This window comes from Dipodomys spectabilis, unplaced genomic scaffold (assembly GCF_019054845.1).
Source record: "Dipodomys spectabilis isolate Male_0828 unplaced genomic scaffold, ASM1905484v1 ptg000233l, whole genome shotgun sequence".
Lineage (NCBI taxonomy): Eukaryota > Metazoa > Chordata > Mammalia > Rodentia > Heteromyidae > Dipodomys > Dipodomys spectabilis.
The window spans coordinates 276,889-295,987 of NW_024870910.1; the positions used below are offsets into that span (position 1 = coordinate 276,889).

The 19,099-nt window shown below is 51.5% G+C and overlaps 1 protein-coding gene across 2 annotated transcripts in view; it reads left to right on the forward strand.

The window, feature by feature from the left end:
* Window positions 1-19,099, forward strand: part of Apba2 (amyloid beta precursor protein binding family A member 2) — a 37,786-nt gene that overhangs the window by 13,985 nt on the left and 4,702 nt on the right. Inside the window, exons 4-10 of one of the 2 annotated variants that reach the window (XM_042698551.1) lie at window positions 5,951-6,096; window positions 6,858-6,893; window positions 9,955-10,041; window positions 12,678-12,863; window positions 15,213-15,392; window positions 16,852-17,064; window positions 18,471-18,590. In XM_042698551.1, coding sequence (XP_042554485.1) covers window positions 5,951-6,096; window positions 6,858-6,893; window positions 9,955-10,041; window positions 12,678-12,863; window positions 15,213-15,392; window positions 16,852-17,064; window positions 18,471-18,590 — 968 coding nt within the window. The remainder of the gene's footprint in view (window positions 1-5,950; window positions 6,097-6,857; window positions 6,894-9,954; window positions 10,042-12,677; window positions 12,864-15,212; window positions 15,393-16,851; window positions 17,065-18,470; window positions 18,591-19,099) is intronic. The other variant, XM_042698552.1, reaches the window with a different exon arrangement.

A 19,099-nucleotide genomic window follows, 5' to 3' on the forward strand; every position in this document is an offset into this window, starting at 1 on the left:
ATGAAAGCTTTTGGTGTGTGTGTGTGTGTGTGTGTGTGTGTGTGTGTGTGTGTGTGTGTATGTGTGTGTGTTAAATTTGAAACCATTGGTCTAATGAATTCTCTTATTTTTTTTTTTCCAGCTAGATTTTTAGTTGTTTTCTTGTGAGGTTTTTTTTTTCTTGGCTTATAATCATACCATCTGCAAAGATGAGAAAGATCTTTGCTTTTTCTTTTCTTGTTTTCTGTTACTCCTTCCTGTTGTCTAATTGAATTGGATAGAACACAAGAATAGTTTTATATAACAGTGGGATATACCCACCACTAAGAAAATAACATCATTTTGAAAAGTCCATCCTTCTTGTTCAACATTAAAAAAAAAATTCAAGCATGGGTGAGACACTGTGCTGAACTAACACCTTACATATCTTTATTGTAAGTGTGTCTCCTTTAGTTGTTGGGTTTTTTGTTTTGTTTTTTAGGTCGATGGTGGCAAATTTCAGCCTCCTTTCTCCACGTTGCTTTCTCCACTGAATACATACTGTGGTTTTCTGCCCACCATCATTGGGAGGTTCTTGTGTAGACTCCACTGTTAAGATAGATAGCTTTTGTTCAGGATTGTTTGGGCATTTTCCAGTGCTATAATGACCACCTAGATATATGCCCTTTGCCTACCTCTGCAAGGTTTTTTAAATTTATTATTCTTTTCCGGGGAAGTTTATTTCCTAGATACACGGACGATTCTAGACCCGGATGGAGCCTGGCTTTGCCCATCCTTCCCTTTCTCTCTCATGCTCAGATTCTTTCCACAAGCCAGTGACTTTTGACATTTACTGGGCTCTAAAGTGTCACCCTGAGAAACTCCTTCCCTTCAGGGACAGCTCTGCCTGACCTGGGGGGCTCAGGGCTCCCCTCCCTGCTGAACAACCACAGGTCAGCTTTATAGGATTTCTTTGAACACGGGCTTCCCAAGGTACAGGATAAATTAGCCTCTGGGACAAGCAGTCTGCCAACAAAACCCACACCTCGGCTTTGTGGCAGAGAGACTGATGCCTCTCATCTCCTGTCTCCTCTCCCCACCCCATTCTCCCCTTCCCAGGGCTGGTTCTCCATTGACCTGGACAATCAGCCTAGCACATGGTCTCAGTGTGACTTTGCAGAATTAGAATCCTTCCGCCTAAGAGAGGCAAGTCCCATGTCTCTTCTCTCATGTCTTCCCCTCACCCCTTCCACCACCTTTGAACTCTTTTGTATTGACTTAACACAGCAGCATTCTGCCATCTCCTCCACCTCCTGAGTCTGAACTGGCTATGCTGTTTACATCATCGGCACTTTATGCTGCTCATCCCATTGGCTGGCGTAAGCCCACTGCTCACCCCATTGGCTGGCATCAGCCTGCTGCTCATCCCATTGGCTGGCATTGGCCTGCTGCTCGTCCCATTGGCTGGGATGGGCCCACTGCTTGTCCCATTGGCTGGCATCAGCCTGCTGCTCGTCCCATTGGTTGGCATGGGCCCATTGCTCATCCCATTGGCTGGCATCTGCTCACTCCCCTGAGAGGCTGCTCCAAGGTCACCACCCACACACAGCTTGCCATGATGCCTGGTTACCCCAGCTCCTCATGGATGGGCATTTGCCAGCACAGGCACAGATGGCCACACCTCCCTTCTCGAGCGCTGCCTCATCCTGGCAGGGCTGGTTCCCAAGACCTCCCCTCCACCACCTTAACTCTTTCCTTTCTCTCTTCTCTAACCTGGACTCCTAAGTCAGCTGCCTGCCAAGCTGTTCTTGGAACACATCCCTGCTCCTGCTGCTAAACCTACCCAGAATCCCCTCTCCCATGTCAGCCCTCTCCCCAGGGGCCCATCTGCCCAGATGTGCAACCACTCTTCTGGCCCTCCTTGATTCTCGGCTTGCTGAATGAATCCCACTCTGCCCCTTGATGACAGATCGATGAGATGTCGTCTCTCACTTGTTTGGACCATTGCAGTCGCCTCTCAGCCCTTTTTATTCTTCCTCTTTATTGTTGGTCTTGATGCAGCTAGAATTAGTGTCTAAAGGTGGAGTGGTTGCAACACTCACCTGGAGTGATGGTCTTGGGTGCGACTCCAAGGTCCTCACATCTGGCCTGTGTATAACTTATTCCAACTGTTGGCCCAGGCCTGAGCTCAGCAATCTGACTGTCTTAGAGTTCTTCTTAAAAACAAAACAAAATAAAAACAAAAAAAAAACTACTCTCCCTGCCATACCCCAGGGCCTTAGCATCTGCTCTTGCTTCACCCCTAGAAAGCTCTCCCTCCTGCTCCACACACATTCCATTGCCTCTTTTCTAAATATTCTCTCTTCCTAGCTTGGGGCTCAACCAATGCAGCCATCTGTAACTATGGGACCGCCTTAAGCCTCACCTTCCAGCGTGTGAGAGCCATGTTTTCTGGACCCAGGTCTTTGTCCCGTGGGCTCAGCTATCCATGAGAGTGCTCCTCTGCCAAACTCTTGAGTGCTCCATGGTAGTGTTGAGGGCTGGCTGGGCTTTACCTGGTAGCCTAACTCCTCTAAGACCCAGGGAGAATGAGGTACAGCCTTGGAGTTAGGGAAGCCTGCCTGAAGCCCAGATGGAGGAGGAGGAGTCTCTGCCCCCACCCCCTTCCGTGGGTAGGGTAATCTCCAGAGGGTGCAGGGCCTAGTATTTCCCCCCCACACACACTCATACAGGATATGCGGACATGCACCCCCAGACAAGACCGCCAGGCTTCCTAAGGGGAGCTTTAGACAAAAGCTTTTTCCAGCTGGAAACTGGAGGGCCTGTCTTCCTCCAAACTGTGCAGGGACTCCCAGACAGAGACCTCAAGTCCAATATATACAAGGAGCTCAAGAAACTAACCAAACCTAATAAACCAGTCCCTAAATGGGCATGGGAGCAAAGGAGAGACTTCTCAGGAAGATGAAGGAAGAATGTCAAAGAAACACACAAGGAAGTGCTCATCCTCCCTGGCCATAAAGGAAATGCAACTCAAAACAACCCTGAGATTCCATCTCACCCCTGGAAGATTGGAGAACATTGTGCATTTGAATAGCAACAAATGCGGGCAGGGATATGGAGAAAGATGAACCCTGTTGCACTGTTGTTGGGAATGTAAACTAATACAACCGCTCTGGACTGCAGTCTGGAGGTTTCTCAAAACAACTAAACATAGACCTTCCCATAGACCCAGCCATACCACTCCTGAACATCATGAGCCAGGATATGATAAAGACACCTGCACACCCATGTTCATTGCCGCACTATTCACACTAGTCAAGATATGGAAGCAGCCCAGATGCCCCACAACAGATGAGTGGATCCAAAGAAAGGTAGTACCTATATACAGTAAAATTTCACATAGTCACTAGAAAGAATAAAATAATATCATTTGCAGGGAAATGGATGGAACTAGAAGAAATCATGTGAAGTGAGGTTAGCTAACCTCAGACAGACAACAGGCGCTTGTTCTTTCTGATATGTGGAAATTAGATCTAAAATGTACTGGGATAGGATAAATTATACAGGATTATAGAGACACACACAGTGAGACCAAAAGAGGGTACTCTTAGGCGAGAAACACAAAGGCGCAATGCCTAAGCGCCTCTCCATGTTTATATAAATAACGTACACACTGAAATGAACTCTAGAATATGCAAACAAAAGGCTTCTTTTTCTCCCTTTCTTTTGAGTTTTTAAGCTTTGGTCATTCTGTCTTCTTTACCTTATATATGGTGTATTCACGTGCATATCTTTGGGAGGGTGGGAAGAGTGGGCACAAAATTTGAGGGGAAAAGTGTAAATAGGTGTAGCATGGGAGCTCGCTGAACACTGGTGAAAGTGAACGGTACAAGTTGTGAGTGGAGATGGGGGGAGGGACTGGGAGAGAACGAGGGAACAGAAGACACTGTCCAAAAGGAAATGTGCTCGTGACCTGACTCATGTGATTATTATCCCTCTGTACATCACCTCTATAATAACAATAAAGTAAGTTAATAAAATAAAAAAGAAGGGCTGGGCGCCGGTGGCTCACGCCTGTCATCCTAGCTACTCAGGAGGCTGAGATCTAAGGATCTTGATTCAAAGCCAGCCCAGGCAGGAAAGTCCATGAGACTCTTATCTCCAATTAACCACTCAGAAAGCCGGAAGTGGCGCTGTGGCTCAAGTGGTAGAGTGCTAGCCTTGAGCTGAAGAGCTGAGGGATAGCACCCAGGCCCAGAGTTCAAGCCCCATGACTGACAAAAAAAATGAATAAATAAAAAAGAAGGCATGCCAACAAACAAACAAACTTGTGCTGGTATGTGATCCATACATGTATGTCACCAAGAGGAACCATCATAAAGAGACAAACCCTCTCCCCTCATTAAAGCCTCTCTCTCTTCCCTTGTCCTCCATCTCCCTCTGCTGGTCTGAACTCAGGGTTGGCGCAGGAATTTTACACAGTAAAAAGAATGGCAGGGCTAGCTGCTGGCGTGGGGTGAGAAGGTCCTTGGTTTTGGCTCTGCTGCTCAGAGCTGGAGTGGAGAGTTCTGATGCTTCAAGGTCAGAAGGGGACCAGAGCATGTGGCCAGGCTTCCACAGAGGCCTTCAAGTGACGTCCCCTGACGGCTAGCTAAGCCTTCACACCGCGTGATGTCCTCGTGGGACCCGTCCCCTGTCATTGGCCCATGAGGACAGGACCCAAGGCCAAGTCCCTCTGAAGGGTACAGACCTGCACCCACTCTGTGAGGGGGCTCCCAGAAATGCCACCTTTTCTTGTATCTGGGTACCAAGGACTCAGTTCTGCCCCCTGGCGTCCAGCTGGTGTATGCACAGCTGCCTATGTGACTCCAGTGCAGGAATGAGCCATTGCCAGACACGAGAAGGCCTAACATCATCACCGTCTGGCTGGGTGGACAGGCTGGACGTCACTACACTAAGAAGCTCAGCCGTTCCTTGGTATCCACAGGGATTGGTCCCAGAACGCCTTCCCCCTCCTCCCCCCCCCCACTTAGAATAGTGTAGTGTTGGCGTAGAAGCCACGCCCATCTTCCTTAGAAGTCATCTCTAGTCGGCTTCCAATACCTGGGCACAAAGTAGATGCTGGGTAGATGTTGATCTGCGTTGGTCAGGGCATGAAGGAAAAGGTCTGCACATGCACACTGCAGACACAAGGATCTTAGGTCACATGGAAGGTTGGCTTGGTCTGTCAAGGTGGAACCCGGAGTGCGGAAGTGACACCTGTTTATCCACAAGGAAAGGAGCCACAGAGGGAGGTTCTCAAAGCATAGGTCCCTCCGGGCCACCATAGTGTAGAGGCGGCAGGGAGGAGGAGGACCACGTGGCCCAGGCTGGGCCTCTGTGTGGGGTGAGGGTGGGCAGCAGCCGGCTAGCCAGGTCTTCCAGACAAGAAAGGAGGAATGAGCCCAGCAGATGTCAATGCGCATGTGAATCACCACTGTGCATTCTGGGGGGTCTCCGGGGAAAGTGCTTTCAAACAAACCATCTAGGTCACCTCTCATGCCTGGATTGTGGTTCGAAGCTAGCTTGGGCAGGAAAGTCTGTGACACATTTATCTCTAGTTAACCATTAAGGCTGGAGGTGGATTGATCTAGTGTGAGCCTGGAATGAAAAAGCGAAGAAACAGAGTAGCTCGGGTACTAAGTTCAAGACCCAGTACTGGTGTGCACATGGGCACACACACACACACACACACACACACACACACACCCCTGGGGTCAGGAGGAGGTGGGCTTTTCACCTGAGTGCTACCTTCAGTGACCATCACCTGGGATTCTGGAATGTTCTTCCTGATCTAGCAGAATTTTCTGGCTACCTGTTGATCTTGTGCAGGGACTCATGGGTACGGAAGGAAATAGACAGTCTCTCTTCTTCAGAACACTCAGCCCTTTTCCCCTGGCCTGTCTTGGCTGCCATGTTTCCTGAGCCTCACGCTCAGAGCGTTTCCCCTTAGTTCCAGGACCCTGCGAACCGGAAGACCTCATCGATGGAATCATCTTTGCTGCCAACTACCTGGGGTCCACCCAACTGCTGTCTGAACGCAACCCATCCAAAAACATCAGGATGATGCAGGCGCAGGAGGCCGTGAGCAGGGTCAAGGTAGGGTGCAGGCAGGGAGGAGGGGCGGGGCAATCAAGAGCACGGTGGGGCAGTGGAGCTCGGCCTGGCCCGGACTCCCAGGCACGTGGGCTGGGCTAACCAAGGCATCCCGTTCCCCTGCAGCTCAGCTGGGCACAGGCTCTGCTGGCTACAAAGACCTGCCAGTGCCTCAGGAAGGCACAGCCCAATCGGAAACCCAATCCTTAAAAAGATAATCCTTTTGAAGCCAGGGACCGGTGACTTACACCTGTAGTCCTAGCTACTTAGGAGTCTGCGATGTGAGGATCATGGTTCAAAACCAGCTCAGGCAGGAAGAGGATATAATGCCAGCCTTGAGTTTGAAAAAGCTAAGAGAGTAGCCTATGCCCTGAGTTCAAGTCCCACTACGGACACCAAACTAACGTAAAAACCTGGGGTCAGAAGGAGGTGGGCCCAGCACCCCACATACAGCTAAAGGACCCCCCCAATGCCATTCTCAGAGTCAGAGGAGGGCAGAGCACCCCAGGGCCGGTGCTGACATCCCTTACCAAACACCTCTGACATACGACACAGCCGGCTCATTTCCTGGCTGATGGCAGGCCTCTGTACACCGTGGGTCGACCACCCTTCCTGACGTGGGGATGTGGGGGGCAGGGTGAAGCGGGACTTGCGGGGCGCCTTGATTTCCTGGGTGCTCAACCCCCAGTATTGCAAAAGAACCTGGCCACACGTGCTTCCCTTGGTGCCCACCTGCTTCTCTTTTCCTCTTTCATGCTGCTCAGAGGATGCAAAAGGCTGCTAAGATCAAGAAAAAAGCGGTTTGTAGGATGCCTGTGGACGGCGATGTTCGTGTGTGTGCGCATGCGCCCTTGTGCGTGTATGTGTGCGTGCACGCACATGCATGTGTGTGTGTTGCTGCAGCAGCAGGGAGGGGTTGGGGGAGGGCTGGATGGGCCCAGTAGAAATCCAATAAGCACTATGAAGCTGGAGGGTTTTTTCTTCTTCCTTTGGTAGGTGACCATTAGACTTTTGAATGCAACCACACCCAATACTTTCTGTAACTCCCCACTTAACTGAAGAATTTAGTAATAAGCCAGGTGCCGGTGGCTCACACTTGTAATCCTAGCTACTCAGGAGGCTGCGATCTGAGGATCTTGGTTTGAAGCCAGCCAGGTCAGACAACTCCATGAGATTCTTATCTTCAATTAACCATTAAAAAAAAAAAAAAGATGAATTGGAGGTGTGGCTCAAATTGTGGAGCACTAACCTTGAGTGAATAAAACAAAAACAACAACAACACCAAAAGAGAGAGCTCAAGGCCCTGAGTTCAAGCCCAGGGCCCGCCCAAAAATAAAGGAGGACAGGCGATCTCTAGTCCTGAGTTTGGTAACTTAGTCATCTAGTAATTGCTGGAAACTGCCTTTCTCTTTATGTAGAAAATGTTTTGTGAGGGTTTTTTTTTTTTTCTTTTTCTTCTTTGGTTGGTCTTGGGGCTTGAACTGAGGGTGTGGACGCTGTCCATGAACTCTTTTATACTCTACCACATCGAGCCACAGCTCCACTTCCAGTTTTCTGGTGGTAAGAGATAAGCGTCTCCCAGACTTTCTTGTCCAGGCTGGCTTTGAACCACGATCTTCAGATCTCATCCTCTTGAGTAGCTAGGATGAGAGGCGTGAGCCACCGGCACCGGCCTATAGAAAATCTTAACATGCTTGGTTGTCAGAAGGCTCAGGGTAAACCCAGGGGGGACTTGGCACCAACTTGTTTACATACCAAGAGATTTAGTCCCTCCACACCCCAGCTTGATGGCCTCTCTTTGGGTCCTCCTGCCCCACCTGCAGACTCCCGCCCTGCAGTGCCCCTCCTGCTTGCTGAGGACGCTCATCCATTTCCCTCTGCCTAGACCTCAGGGCAGAGCAGAACGGTCCCATTGCAGGCTTGTATGTGGGAGCCTTTGTCCCAGTGAGGAGCCCTTGCCTTCCGCCTCACACACCACCTCTAGGATGTCCAGGCGGTGAGGACAGCGGGAACTGGGCAGATTTTATGGGCCGCAGCCTCCTCCTCGGGTCTACAGATCCAGAAATCCTACAGCATCCTGGAGTGTCTGGAGGGGCCTAGGCCCAGCCTGCTCAGAAAGGCCTCCATGGCCAGCTGACATTTCACGAAGGGTTGTTCTTTCTTTGGGCTCGGGATCGTTCCTTATGAATCCATTTCTGGTCTGCCCGCAAGCAGTGAGCTCCCATTTCCCAAATGCCAAGGCCCGCAGTATTCTCTGGTGTTCTTCTGTAAAGGCTCTGTGCGTTTTGGTTGGCCACCTCCCGCCCTTCTGTGGACTGGATCTAGCTCCAGGTCTCGCCTGCCACTGGGGCCTGGGTTCCTTGGAATGCAAAACAGGGTTCGAGTCCTGTCTACCAACTATCACCACACAGACGCCCACCCACAACTCTTTGGATTGACTTTTGGCTGTTTGGGCAAGAGGTTCTGAACTCTGATCCCACCGAATAAAGTTAAAAACAAACAAACACCTCATCTGGACACCAGTGGCTCATGCCTAGTTACTCAGGAGGCTGAGATCTGAGGATCGCAGTTCAAAGTCAGCCCGGGTAGGAAAGTCTGTGAGACCCTTATCTCCAGTTAACCATCAGAAAAAACAGAAGTAGAGCTCTGGCTCAAAGTGGGAGAGTGCTAGTCTAGAGTTCAAGCCCCACTACCAAGCCAAAACAAAAATCAAAAACCCTCACACATGTCAAATAGAAAACAGAAGAAGAAGAAGAAAATTAGAACTCAGAGAAGGCTTCTACAGCACTCCCAGAGACTAATTGTCAGCTGCTTCGCTTCCAAGTCGATTTTCTTTCTAATTAGTTAAAATCATTTATCTTCCCCTGGTAGATTGGAAGCCCCCAAAGATCTTTTCCTTTGAAAACCGAGCTCAAATACAAATTCATCATTCTAAAACAGAGTCCCTCCGTGACTCAATCTTCTTGAGGAGTTGTCAGTGAAGAGAGATTTTTTTTTCTTCTTCTACTGTGAGATTGGTTTTTTCTAGTGAGTAATTAAATCACAGTTTCTGTTGTTTTGAAGGTGAAGATTACATCCATAGGTTCCCATGTGACCACACAGAATTATTCACCCCCTGGTGGGCAAACCAAAGGATTCTCTTTTCCATGGCTTTTGTGCAGTAGTAATTAGGATCCTCACAGGTGTAAAAAAATAAAATAAAGCTTGCTCTGCTTTGGGGCCAGATCTTGAGTAGCTTACTCAGCTTCTGCCATAGCCCAGGGAAATACAATGTAAGGAAACGGGCTGGCACCAGCTGCTTTCCGAGTCTCTGTTGGGGTAGCTTTGGGCTGGGACCCATTCTGCCTCTGTTCTCCTAAACGGCTTTTGGAAGGTCTTAAACAAAGAGTCCATGTGACTGTTTAACTCAGCGGCTACTTTCATCAGCTTTCTAGGGAAATAACCTTCCCAGTTGCCTAATGGACAACCTCAGAATCTCCGTTCCAAGGACTATAGCTCACATCTAAATGACTCGTGGAGCTGCGTTGAACCCCACAAGGGCTAGCCCAGCAGGTGCTGCCTGCTGCTGAGAAAGGGGGCTGTAAAGACCCTCCCCCCCCTCCAACCCCTTTACCCCCAATTCCGGCTTCCCGAATTTCACTCTCTTTTTCCCAAAAGACACTTCTTCCAGCAGCGTGCTTTCCACGCTGCCTTTGAGCAGTGGAGGTCGGTAGCGAAGGCAGTTAGCTTTCCAATGACTGCTCCATTCTGGAGTTCCATTTCCTTCCACACAGGCTCTGAGTAATTAAGTCATTAAGTGCAAGGCTTTGTTGGAAGCAACGAGTTTCCCAACAGCAGCATCCGTTTCTTCTTCATTCTTAGAATTCCGAGGGGGGCACCCAGACACTGACAGAAGTGGACCTCTTCATCTCCACCCAGAGGATCAAAGTCTTAAATGCCGACACACAGGTAAGTGCTCAAAAGAAGTCACCTAGGTCGGGCTCTAATGCCCTGTGGCAGGGCAGGGGAGGAAGGGAGTCCAGGGTGGGGGCGGGGAGGGACAGCAGCTCAGCAGCTCAGCTCTGTGGCTGTGGAAACTAGTACGAGCTGCGTGGAGCCGAAGAGCGTGGGGTAGAAGCACAAAAGCCATCAGGAGTGAGGAGGCTGCCATCAGAATTACACAAAGGAAAAAAAATGCAGGGGAAAGAAGAGGAGAGGGCTAGAAGGTGTGTGTTATTGTCTGTCGGGCTTCTAGAAGGCTCTTCTGAAACCCCTGTGTACCCAGCCTGGCAAATACAGCTGGAAGGGTGGAAATCTCAGGGGTGGCTTATTGTCTCTGAGTGGGTGGCATTCCAGTGTTTTATTGTGTGTGTGTGTGTGTTGGTCGGTCAGTCGGTTGTGGGGCTTGAACTCTTGGCCTGAGCACTGTCTCTGAGCTCTTCAGCTCAAGGCGAGCGCTCTACCCCTTGAGCCACAGCGCCACTTCCGGTTTTCTGGTGGTTCATTGGAGATAAGAGTCTCATAGACTTTCCTGCCGGGGCTGGCTTTCAAATGCGATCTTCAGATCTCCGCCTCCTGAGTAGCTAGGATGACAGGTGTGAGCCATGGGTGCCCAGCTTCAGTGGGGATTTTTCTATCCACGACCCATTAGTTTCTGCCGTGGTCTGCTGGCAGTGGCCGTGGTTCTGCTTTCAATCACTTTCTTATCTTTGGTAGGGAAGATGCTCAAACAGATAATGAGGGGGGAAACTGAGCAGGTGTGAAATACCAAGAATTGGGGAGGGGCTAAAATGGAGCACGAGAGGGCGGGCAGCTGGGGGCACAGGTGACATACAGGGTCTGGAAGTTCTAAGGTGCACCTGACTCAGGAAGAAATGGAAGGGCCTCTTCTCTCTCTGGTCCAGGTGACCTGGACATTGGGCTGGCAAAGGCATCCTGGAAATAGGGAAAGATCATGATACTCCAGACCCTGAGCATGCCCAGATCCCAGACGGGCCTGATGGTTGCTTACCATATAGAAAAGGCAAGGTGGTAATTGTGTGTGTGTGTGTGTGTGTGTGTGTGTGTGTGTGTGTGTGTGTGTGTGCGCGCGTGCGTGTGCACACGCACATGCCCCCCACACATGCGTTCATGCATGTGCGAATGCGTGAACACGCACAAGCACACCAGTACTGGGACTTGGCGCTGGGACTCAGGATCTGGGTGCTGTCCCTAAGCCTTTTCATTCAAGATTGGTGCTCTACCGCTTGAGCCACAGCTCCATTTCTGGCTTTTTGGTGGTTAACCGGACATAAGAGTCTCATGGTCTTGGATCCTGTTGTTTGCATAGACTGTTCGTACTTATCAGTAAATGTGGTGGCAACCGTCACCAAGTCCAGGTTCCCAGGTGCCAGGCGAGGGCTGTGCCTTGCAGACAGGCCTTTCCCAGCTGTTCACTCTCCACTGCTCCCCACCCTCGGGCCTAGACTCATGCTGGGGCTCCACCCAGGGGCAGGAGGTGGGCCATCCATAGCTCGGGTCAAGGAGAGGGTTGCAGTGAGTGGAAAATGAAAACGTTGGCTGAGGGGCTGGAGAGCAGGAAGAGAGGAAGAGGCTGGGGAAAGGGAAGGGATGGCCACCATGTTGGAAGCAGCCTCTGTGAGGAGAATGGATCTGATATTGACACTGATTGGGAGTAGGAAGGTTGGCTCAGGCATTTTTCCCCCAGGAATCAGAAGGTGCTGAAGCCTTACCCCTCCATGCTTTTCAATTTTCCAGTGTCCTTCCTTTGTGCCCAGTGATTATGACCCCGGCCCCACAGCCTTGGCCAGAAAACATGTCATGCCTTATTGACTCGAACATAGGCAATCTCTGCTGTAAATGGTGGATTCTGCTGAGAGGAGAAAGGCACTAGAGGTGGCAGATTCCCCCCCCCCCTGCCACTCCCTACCCCCACATATACACCATATCCCTTTGTAAAAGGAGAACAAAGGGACCTAGGACACGATTTGCTTTCTCCTTTGAATCTACAGTATTTTAGTTAATACATTTGTATATACTTGCATACCAGTCAACATATTCACTTGTGAATTTGTAATCCAAACCTGGCTTCCACAAACAAGGAGAAACATGCATCCTTTGTCTCTCTAGGCCTGACTTACTTCATTTCACATCATGTTTTCCAGGTCTTTCCATTTCTTTATAAATAGTACCATATCATTCTTTCTGATGATTGAGTAAAATTCCATTATGTATATACGCCACATTTTCTTGATCCATTTGTCCATGGAGGGGCATCTGGGCTGACTCCATTCCTTGCCTGTGGTAACTAGTGCTGCAATGAACATGGTTGTACTGGTGGCTTTATTATATCCAGGTATTGTTTTGGGTAAATGCCCAGAAACTGAATTGCTGGATCATAGGGATCTCTGCTTTGAGACGGAGAAGTGGTACTAGGAACAAGTGGACTGTGGCCACAAATGTTGCTAACATCCTCAGGACGTAATGGATGGCCACAACCTAAATGTCAGAGCCTCAAGGTTGAGAGCCCCTAAAGCTAGAGTGATTGTCAATGGTGTGCCCCCATGCTGTTCCCTGACATGGGCCTTCCTCTCCATCCCCATCAGGAAACCATGATGGACCACGCCTTGCGTACCATCTCCTACATCGCCGACATTGGGAACATCGTGGTTCTGATGGCCAGACGCCGCATGCCCCGCTCAGCCTCCCAAGACTGCATTGAGACCACACCTGGGGCGCAGGAGGGGAAGAAGCAGTATAAGATGATCTGCCATGTGTTCGAGTCAGAGGACGTGAGTAAACCCACAAACCCACAGGCAGCGGGTGGCCGTACCACCCCCCAACAGCTGCAGAATGTCAGGTTACTTGAAGGCCACCGTGGGGAGGAGAGGAAGAGGGAGGACAGGAAGAAATCATTTGATTGATGTGTGTGTGTGTGTGTGTGTGTGTGTGTGTGTGTGTGTGTGTGTGTGTGTGTGTGTCCTGAGGCTGTATAAGGAGCAAATAAACCCACTCCCCAAGAGTAGATGCCCAGCTGGTATGGTGATCAGGACAGGAAGAGCCTTGAGGTCACCTGGCCTCTGTGGCTGTGGACAGAGGGGTAGAGCCAGGGGCTGACAGGTGACAGGGCACCATGGTGGGATGCCCCCAAATGGTGCTTGAAGGAAGGAGGAAAGTTCTTGGCCCAGGAGGAGCATGGAGGCTCCCCAGACAGCTGCCCAGAGAGGAGGGGTGGAGGTGGCGTTGTCTGGATGAGCTGCTCTGGGTGAAAGGGCTCTTCCAGGTGGTTCTGACACAACAGCTTCCTCTTCCTCCATCTTCTCAAAGACTCATAGCCTACCTGTCGGAGGCTGCCTTTGTGAGCTGTGCACCTCGGGGCCTTGGCACCTGCTGTCTTCTGGGGTTGAGGCAGAGCCAGGCAGGAAGGGGACCTCAGCCAAGCACTGCACAGACAGGAGGGAAACCAAGACTTAGGGCAAAGCAGGGAAGGTGGGCGGGGGGGAGACAGCTGGTCAGACCCCAAGGGGCTCTTGGATTGTGTCTGGAGACAACACAGATTTTTCCAGGAGTTTCCACAAAGGACCCTGCAGCCCAAGGACAGATGTGGAGTCTCAGGGCAGCAGGCAGCTTTAAGTCTCATGGTGAAGGAATCTGATGCTAGCACCAGCCAGGGCCATTCATGGGCCCTCAACCCTCTTCTTGCCCTCCTTTGAGCAGAAGCCCGCCCTACTCCCCCTTTCCTTCCCTGCCCAGCTCCCCCACTCTGCCCTGGCTCCTGCAGTCCTGTGGCGCCATCTGGTGGTAGATCTGTCCGCCTGCCCTCAAAACTGTGCCTAACTTGTGCCTATTTGAGGAAAGTCCTTGCATGCTCTAACCCAGCATGCTTTTACAGATGCATATTCATTCGAAGAACTTAAGTCCTGCATCGTGCAGAGAAAGGAATTTAAACCAGATCTCTGTTTTACCTGTTTCCAGATCCTCTTGAGCCCCACTTTGCTGAGGGTGCCTATGCAGAGACACCCCCCTTCCCATCTCCAGATGGCAGGCCAGGAGCATGGGGCAGTCGTGAGGCCAATTCTTGGGGCCCGAAGGGGAACTACCGTGTCCTGGGATGTCCCTCAAGGGCCTGCTACTACTCCCCCAGGCTGTATAAGCTGCCTACCTGCTGGTGCTTGGTGCTTGGTGCTGGTGCTGGTCCAGAACCTTAGAGGATTAGCTCTCGCCTCCCATCAGCCCTTGTTTGCCTGCAGGCAAGGTGTAAGCAGGGCCCTGCTGGGATGTTTCGAAGCCCAGGCCTCTGCAGTGTGGGAGGCAGGCTATTCTACAGAAGAGATTCCATGGAAGTAGCAAGAAGTAGGGTCTGCGCTTGTGTCCCCCAGTCTCCCACCTCTCTTGGGGCACAGCCTGGTATACCCCTCCCTCTGAAAGCAATCAGCCCTCACACAGGACCAGCCCTGTCGGCCTTGAGTTCTATAGCTCATGGGAGATAGAATATGGAAGAGTCAAGTAACCCTGTCTCCTTCTTTGGAAAGCATGCCTGAAACAGGTCCAAATAGAACACTGTGAAGTACCAACAAAAGCACACACTCACGCACACACACACATATACATAAGTTATATATGTTTTTATATATTTAAAATATATTAATATATAATTAATATGTATTGGTTATCCAATACATATGATATATAAATGTAATACTGTTATATAATTATGTATAATTATATAATTACATATAATGTGTGTATTAATATGTAATATTAATATATCAGATATGGCATATCTAATCATATAGACATGTATGTATACATAATAATTTGTCATGTGTGAATTTACCTCATTTCCCCCACCTTGGTGTGGGAATGTTGGGGTCCTACAGCAGCTTAATGGGTCAAGACCCAGTCCTGATGATACCACACAGCAGCCATGTCAATCCTCCCACCTCTGTAGCCCAAGATGTCAGCAGAAGGCAGCAGTCCCCAGCCAGGGCTCCTGAGCTCCTCTCTTGCTTGTTTAGACCCCAAGCAAGGCTGTCCCCTTGGGGGCTCACGGGGCGCAGAGGGACCCCGACCCAGAAGGGGGTCTCATGGAGCCTGGGTGCCCATACCTACGGCCAGCGGGCCTTCCTGACTGCCCACAGGCTCAGCTCATCGCCCAGTCCATCGGGCAGGCCTTCAGCGTGGCCTACCAGGAGTTCCTGCGGGCCAACGGCATCAACCCCGAGGACCTGAGCCAGAAGGAGTACAGTGACATCATCAACACGCAGGAGATGTACAATGATGACCTCATCCACTTCTCCAACTCCGAGAACTGCAAGGAGGTAAGACCCTCCCCCACCCCCACCTTCCCCACCCCGGGCCCAGAGCGCCAGGCTCCTGCAGAGCTGCCAGGAGAAGCCGAGTGTCATCTCAACATCCCCGGCCGATGAGCAGTGGCTGACAACCAAACCTCACATGTTCCAGACCCAGGAGTCTCCCACATGTGCATCTTCAGAGCCGAGCACTTGGGTGTGAAATGAGATGCTCCTCACAAAGAAGCTGATTACAACCAGTCTTAATGACCTTGAAAACGAGCCTTTTAACGCAGCCATTAGCAACAATTGGCGATCCGCACCGGCAGATATTTCTGCAAAGCATTTGGGATGTCTCTTTTTTTTTTAATTTTAAAAATGATCATTAAGGAGTTGTGCCATGGGGTTTCAATTCAATATGTCCGCTGATGAGTAGGCTGCATCTTGATCCGTGTCACACCTTCCATCCTTCTTCCCCATCCCTCCCAACCTCACCCTCCCCTCAAGCTACCTGGCTCCATATTCATGTGTACATTGGGTGTTATGATTGTAGGCATCCACCCTTCCTCTCTCTAGTTATCTGTCAGGAGGCATCTTTTAAAATAGGGATCTGAGGCCTCTTTTAAGTAGGCTGAGCTTATTTGAAGGGACTTTCTACTTGTAGGACAGAGGAGCCAGGACTGTGAAGATGGCCTATAGTTCTATTGCTAGTTGGGTGAATAGATCTTTCCTGCTGGGAATTAGTGAATGAGTGAGTGTATGAATGATTCTGGATTCTATTTGATTTTTTTTTGATTCTACTTGATTAATACTGAGCACTTCTTAAATGAATGACCCAGACTGCTGGTTGAATAAAGATTTTTGTTGTTGTTATTCTCTCTCTCTCTCTCTCTCTCTCTCTCTCTCTCTCTCTCGTGTGTGTGTGTGTGTGTGTGTGTGTGTGTGTGTGTGTGTGTGTGTGTATACCAGGGCTTGAATTCAGGGCCTGGACATTGCCTCTTAGCTTTTCAAACTCAGGGTTGGCACTCTTCCACTTTGAGCCATACCTCTACTTCTAGTATTTTGCAGGTTCAGTGGAGATAAGAGTCTCACAGACTTTCCTACCTGGGCTGGCTTTGAATCTTGACCCTCAGATGTCAGCCTCTTGAGTAGCTAGGATGACAGACGTGAGCCACTGGCACGCGGCTTGAATAAAGCTTTTGGATAAACACATGCCAGGCAGTTTTCTGGGAGAGCTCTGAAGCTTTCTAGGCAAGAGCAAAGGCTGGGACAAGGTGGGGGGATGCCAAGGACCGTCCCCGCTGCCTTCCTAGGGTTTGGGCAGGTGGACAGCAGGAGTCAGGCCCTTGTAGCATGAAAGAAGAGGAGGGAGATTTTGGGTTTCCTGGTTCCCAGGTTTGCTGGGTCTCGGGGAGGGGGAAGAGGAGGCTCGGGAACCGGATCAGGCTCTCGGGTGCCCCATGGCGGCCCCCTGTCGATTCCTTTGCAGCTGCAGCTGGAGAAGCACAAGGGTGAGATTCTGGGCGTGGTGGTGGTGGAGTCGGGCTGGGGCTCCATCCTGCCCACCGTGATTCTGGCGAACATGATGAACGGCGGCCCGGCGGCCCGCTCGGGGAAGCTGAGCATCGGAGACCAGATCATGTCCATCAACGGCACCAGCCTGGTGGGGCTGCCCCTCGCCACCTGCCAGGGCATCATCAAGGTGAGTGCCCAGGGGACTCTCCGTCTAGTGATCCATAAGGACACCGAGGCCCAAAAGAAACCCCCCTGGGGACTAAATGGTGGACAGTCAATTGATCCCCCTCTCCCCCCCCCCCGTCTATTAGGAATAAAATCAGAAGGGGCCTCCGGCTGCCCAGTGGGAGCGGGGAGTACACGGTTTCCTTTCACTCAGCTCAGGGCTGAGCCATGCTGGCACTGAGAACCTGAACGTGCGAGTGTCCATCCCATTCGGATTATCTGGGGTGTTCCTACGAGGCTTAGCTTCTGCATTCCCTCTGGGCCCTGGCAGGTGGGGCGAGGGGAGGAGGAGGAGGTTGCCTGTTGGGGAGGGGCACTGGGAGGCCAGTTTCCTTTCTGGTCATCCGACCCATGGGCTTGGGTCTGAGCCCCCTGCAGAGGGGTGCTTCAGGCAGCAGGGACCCCGACGGGCGGGGTGAGGGTCTCAGGAGGAATGAACTCAAGGTAGAGAGATTGTCACCCATGCTATGTCTCACACCAGCTTTCCATGGCTGGCTACCTCCCTGGCCCACTGTTCCTGGTGCTGGAAACAGCCCTTCTTCTTTCAGCCTGAGAGGTGAAGGGGTATTCCCAAGAACATTCCATGCATGGGGGAGAGGGGATTTGGGGAGCTAGCCCCAGTGCAGTCTGCCGTATGGGAGACAGGTAGAGAGGGCATTGGTAACCCTTAGCTGGGGACGGAGGCTCCCTTGAGTTGGGGGGCAGGACTCTGGGCAGGCAGAGTTACCCCCAACTCCAGGCCGGCCAGAATTGTAGCCATGTGGGGATCAGACTCCTCCTCCTTCCTTTGCCCCCCACTCCCCACCCCATCCCTAACCCAGACTTGCAGCCTGGGGCACCCACTCTGGGGCAGGCTAGTCCTGTCTGAGGCCTAAGACCTCCCTCGATTCCAGGCTGGCTCACCCCATGCCACCCCCCAGAGCCTCTGTGTCCATAATACTTGGGGGTATCCCTGAGCCGGGAGCTCTGCCCTGGGGAATCTATGGGTAGAGGGTGTTAGATTCTTCCAAGAGGAAGTTCTTCAGAATTCAATATGGTGAGAGCCCCTTCTGTGACCCCTATGGGTGACCCTGGAACCTCCCCTGCCATCCTCTCCTCCCCCTCCCTCCTGCATTGGATCCATTCAGCAGCCCTGGAGCCTGGCTGCTAAGCTCCTACAGTGATCCCATCTACTCTCCTGATTGTCAGGGTGATGTCCCCTGCCCAGAGGGGTCCCTGGAGTGGAGAAGTGACCTCCTGCCTCACCCAGGGGTCGTCCCTTGTGTTGACCAGCTTCTGTGACTGCCTTGGCCCAGGCCTATGAGACTTTCCCAGCATTGAGGCCTGAGGTCCAGCCCACATGTGACCTTTGGCCCCTGTGTTCCTCAGGGCCTGAAGAACCAGACGCAGGTGAGACTCAACATCGTCAGCTGTCCCCCAGTGACCACGGTCCTCATCAAACGGCCGGATCTCAAGTACCAGCTGGGCTTCAGTGTGCAGAACGGCATCGTGAGTACACCACCCCAGCCCAGGCCGCCCCCAGGGCACTGCACGTGGGCGCTGGGCCGTGGAGCTGGGGTAGCCGCTCCTCTAGAGAGGGCAGGTGGCAGGCCGGTCCCTGCATACCTGCCCAGTATCCACAGCTGCCCAGAGCCAGGCCACACAGGCAAAAGCTTTCCACAGCTGCCAGGGTGAATCCTGGGTGCTGGTCCACATGGAAGGGGAGGGGCTGGGGGGGGGAGGTGGAGAAAGACCTCCGGGCTTCATGACCACAGCAAGTAACCTGCTAACAGAGGGGCGGGCAGCAGGTGCTGGACCACAGTAGCTTGGACCCTAACTGGTGACATCAAGGTCACCATGTACAACAAGCACCTGTTCACTCATTCATTCATTCATTCAGCTATTCAACAGGCATGTATGAAATTCCTGTCCCATGTTAGACTCAGTGCCAGGCACTCAGGGGCCTGGAGGGCTGTGTGGAGGAGGGGATGAGAGGTTTGAATGAATATTGCCCCTGC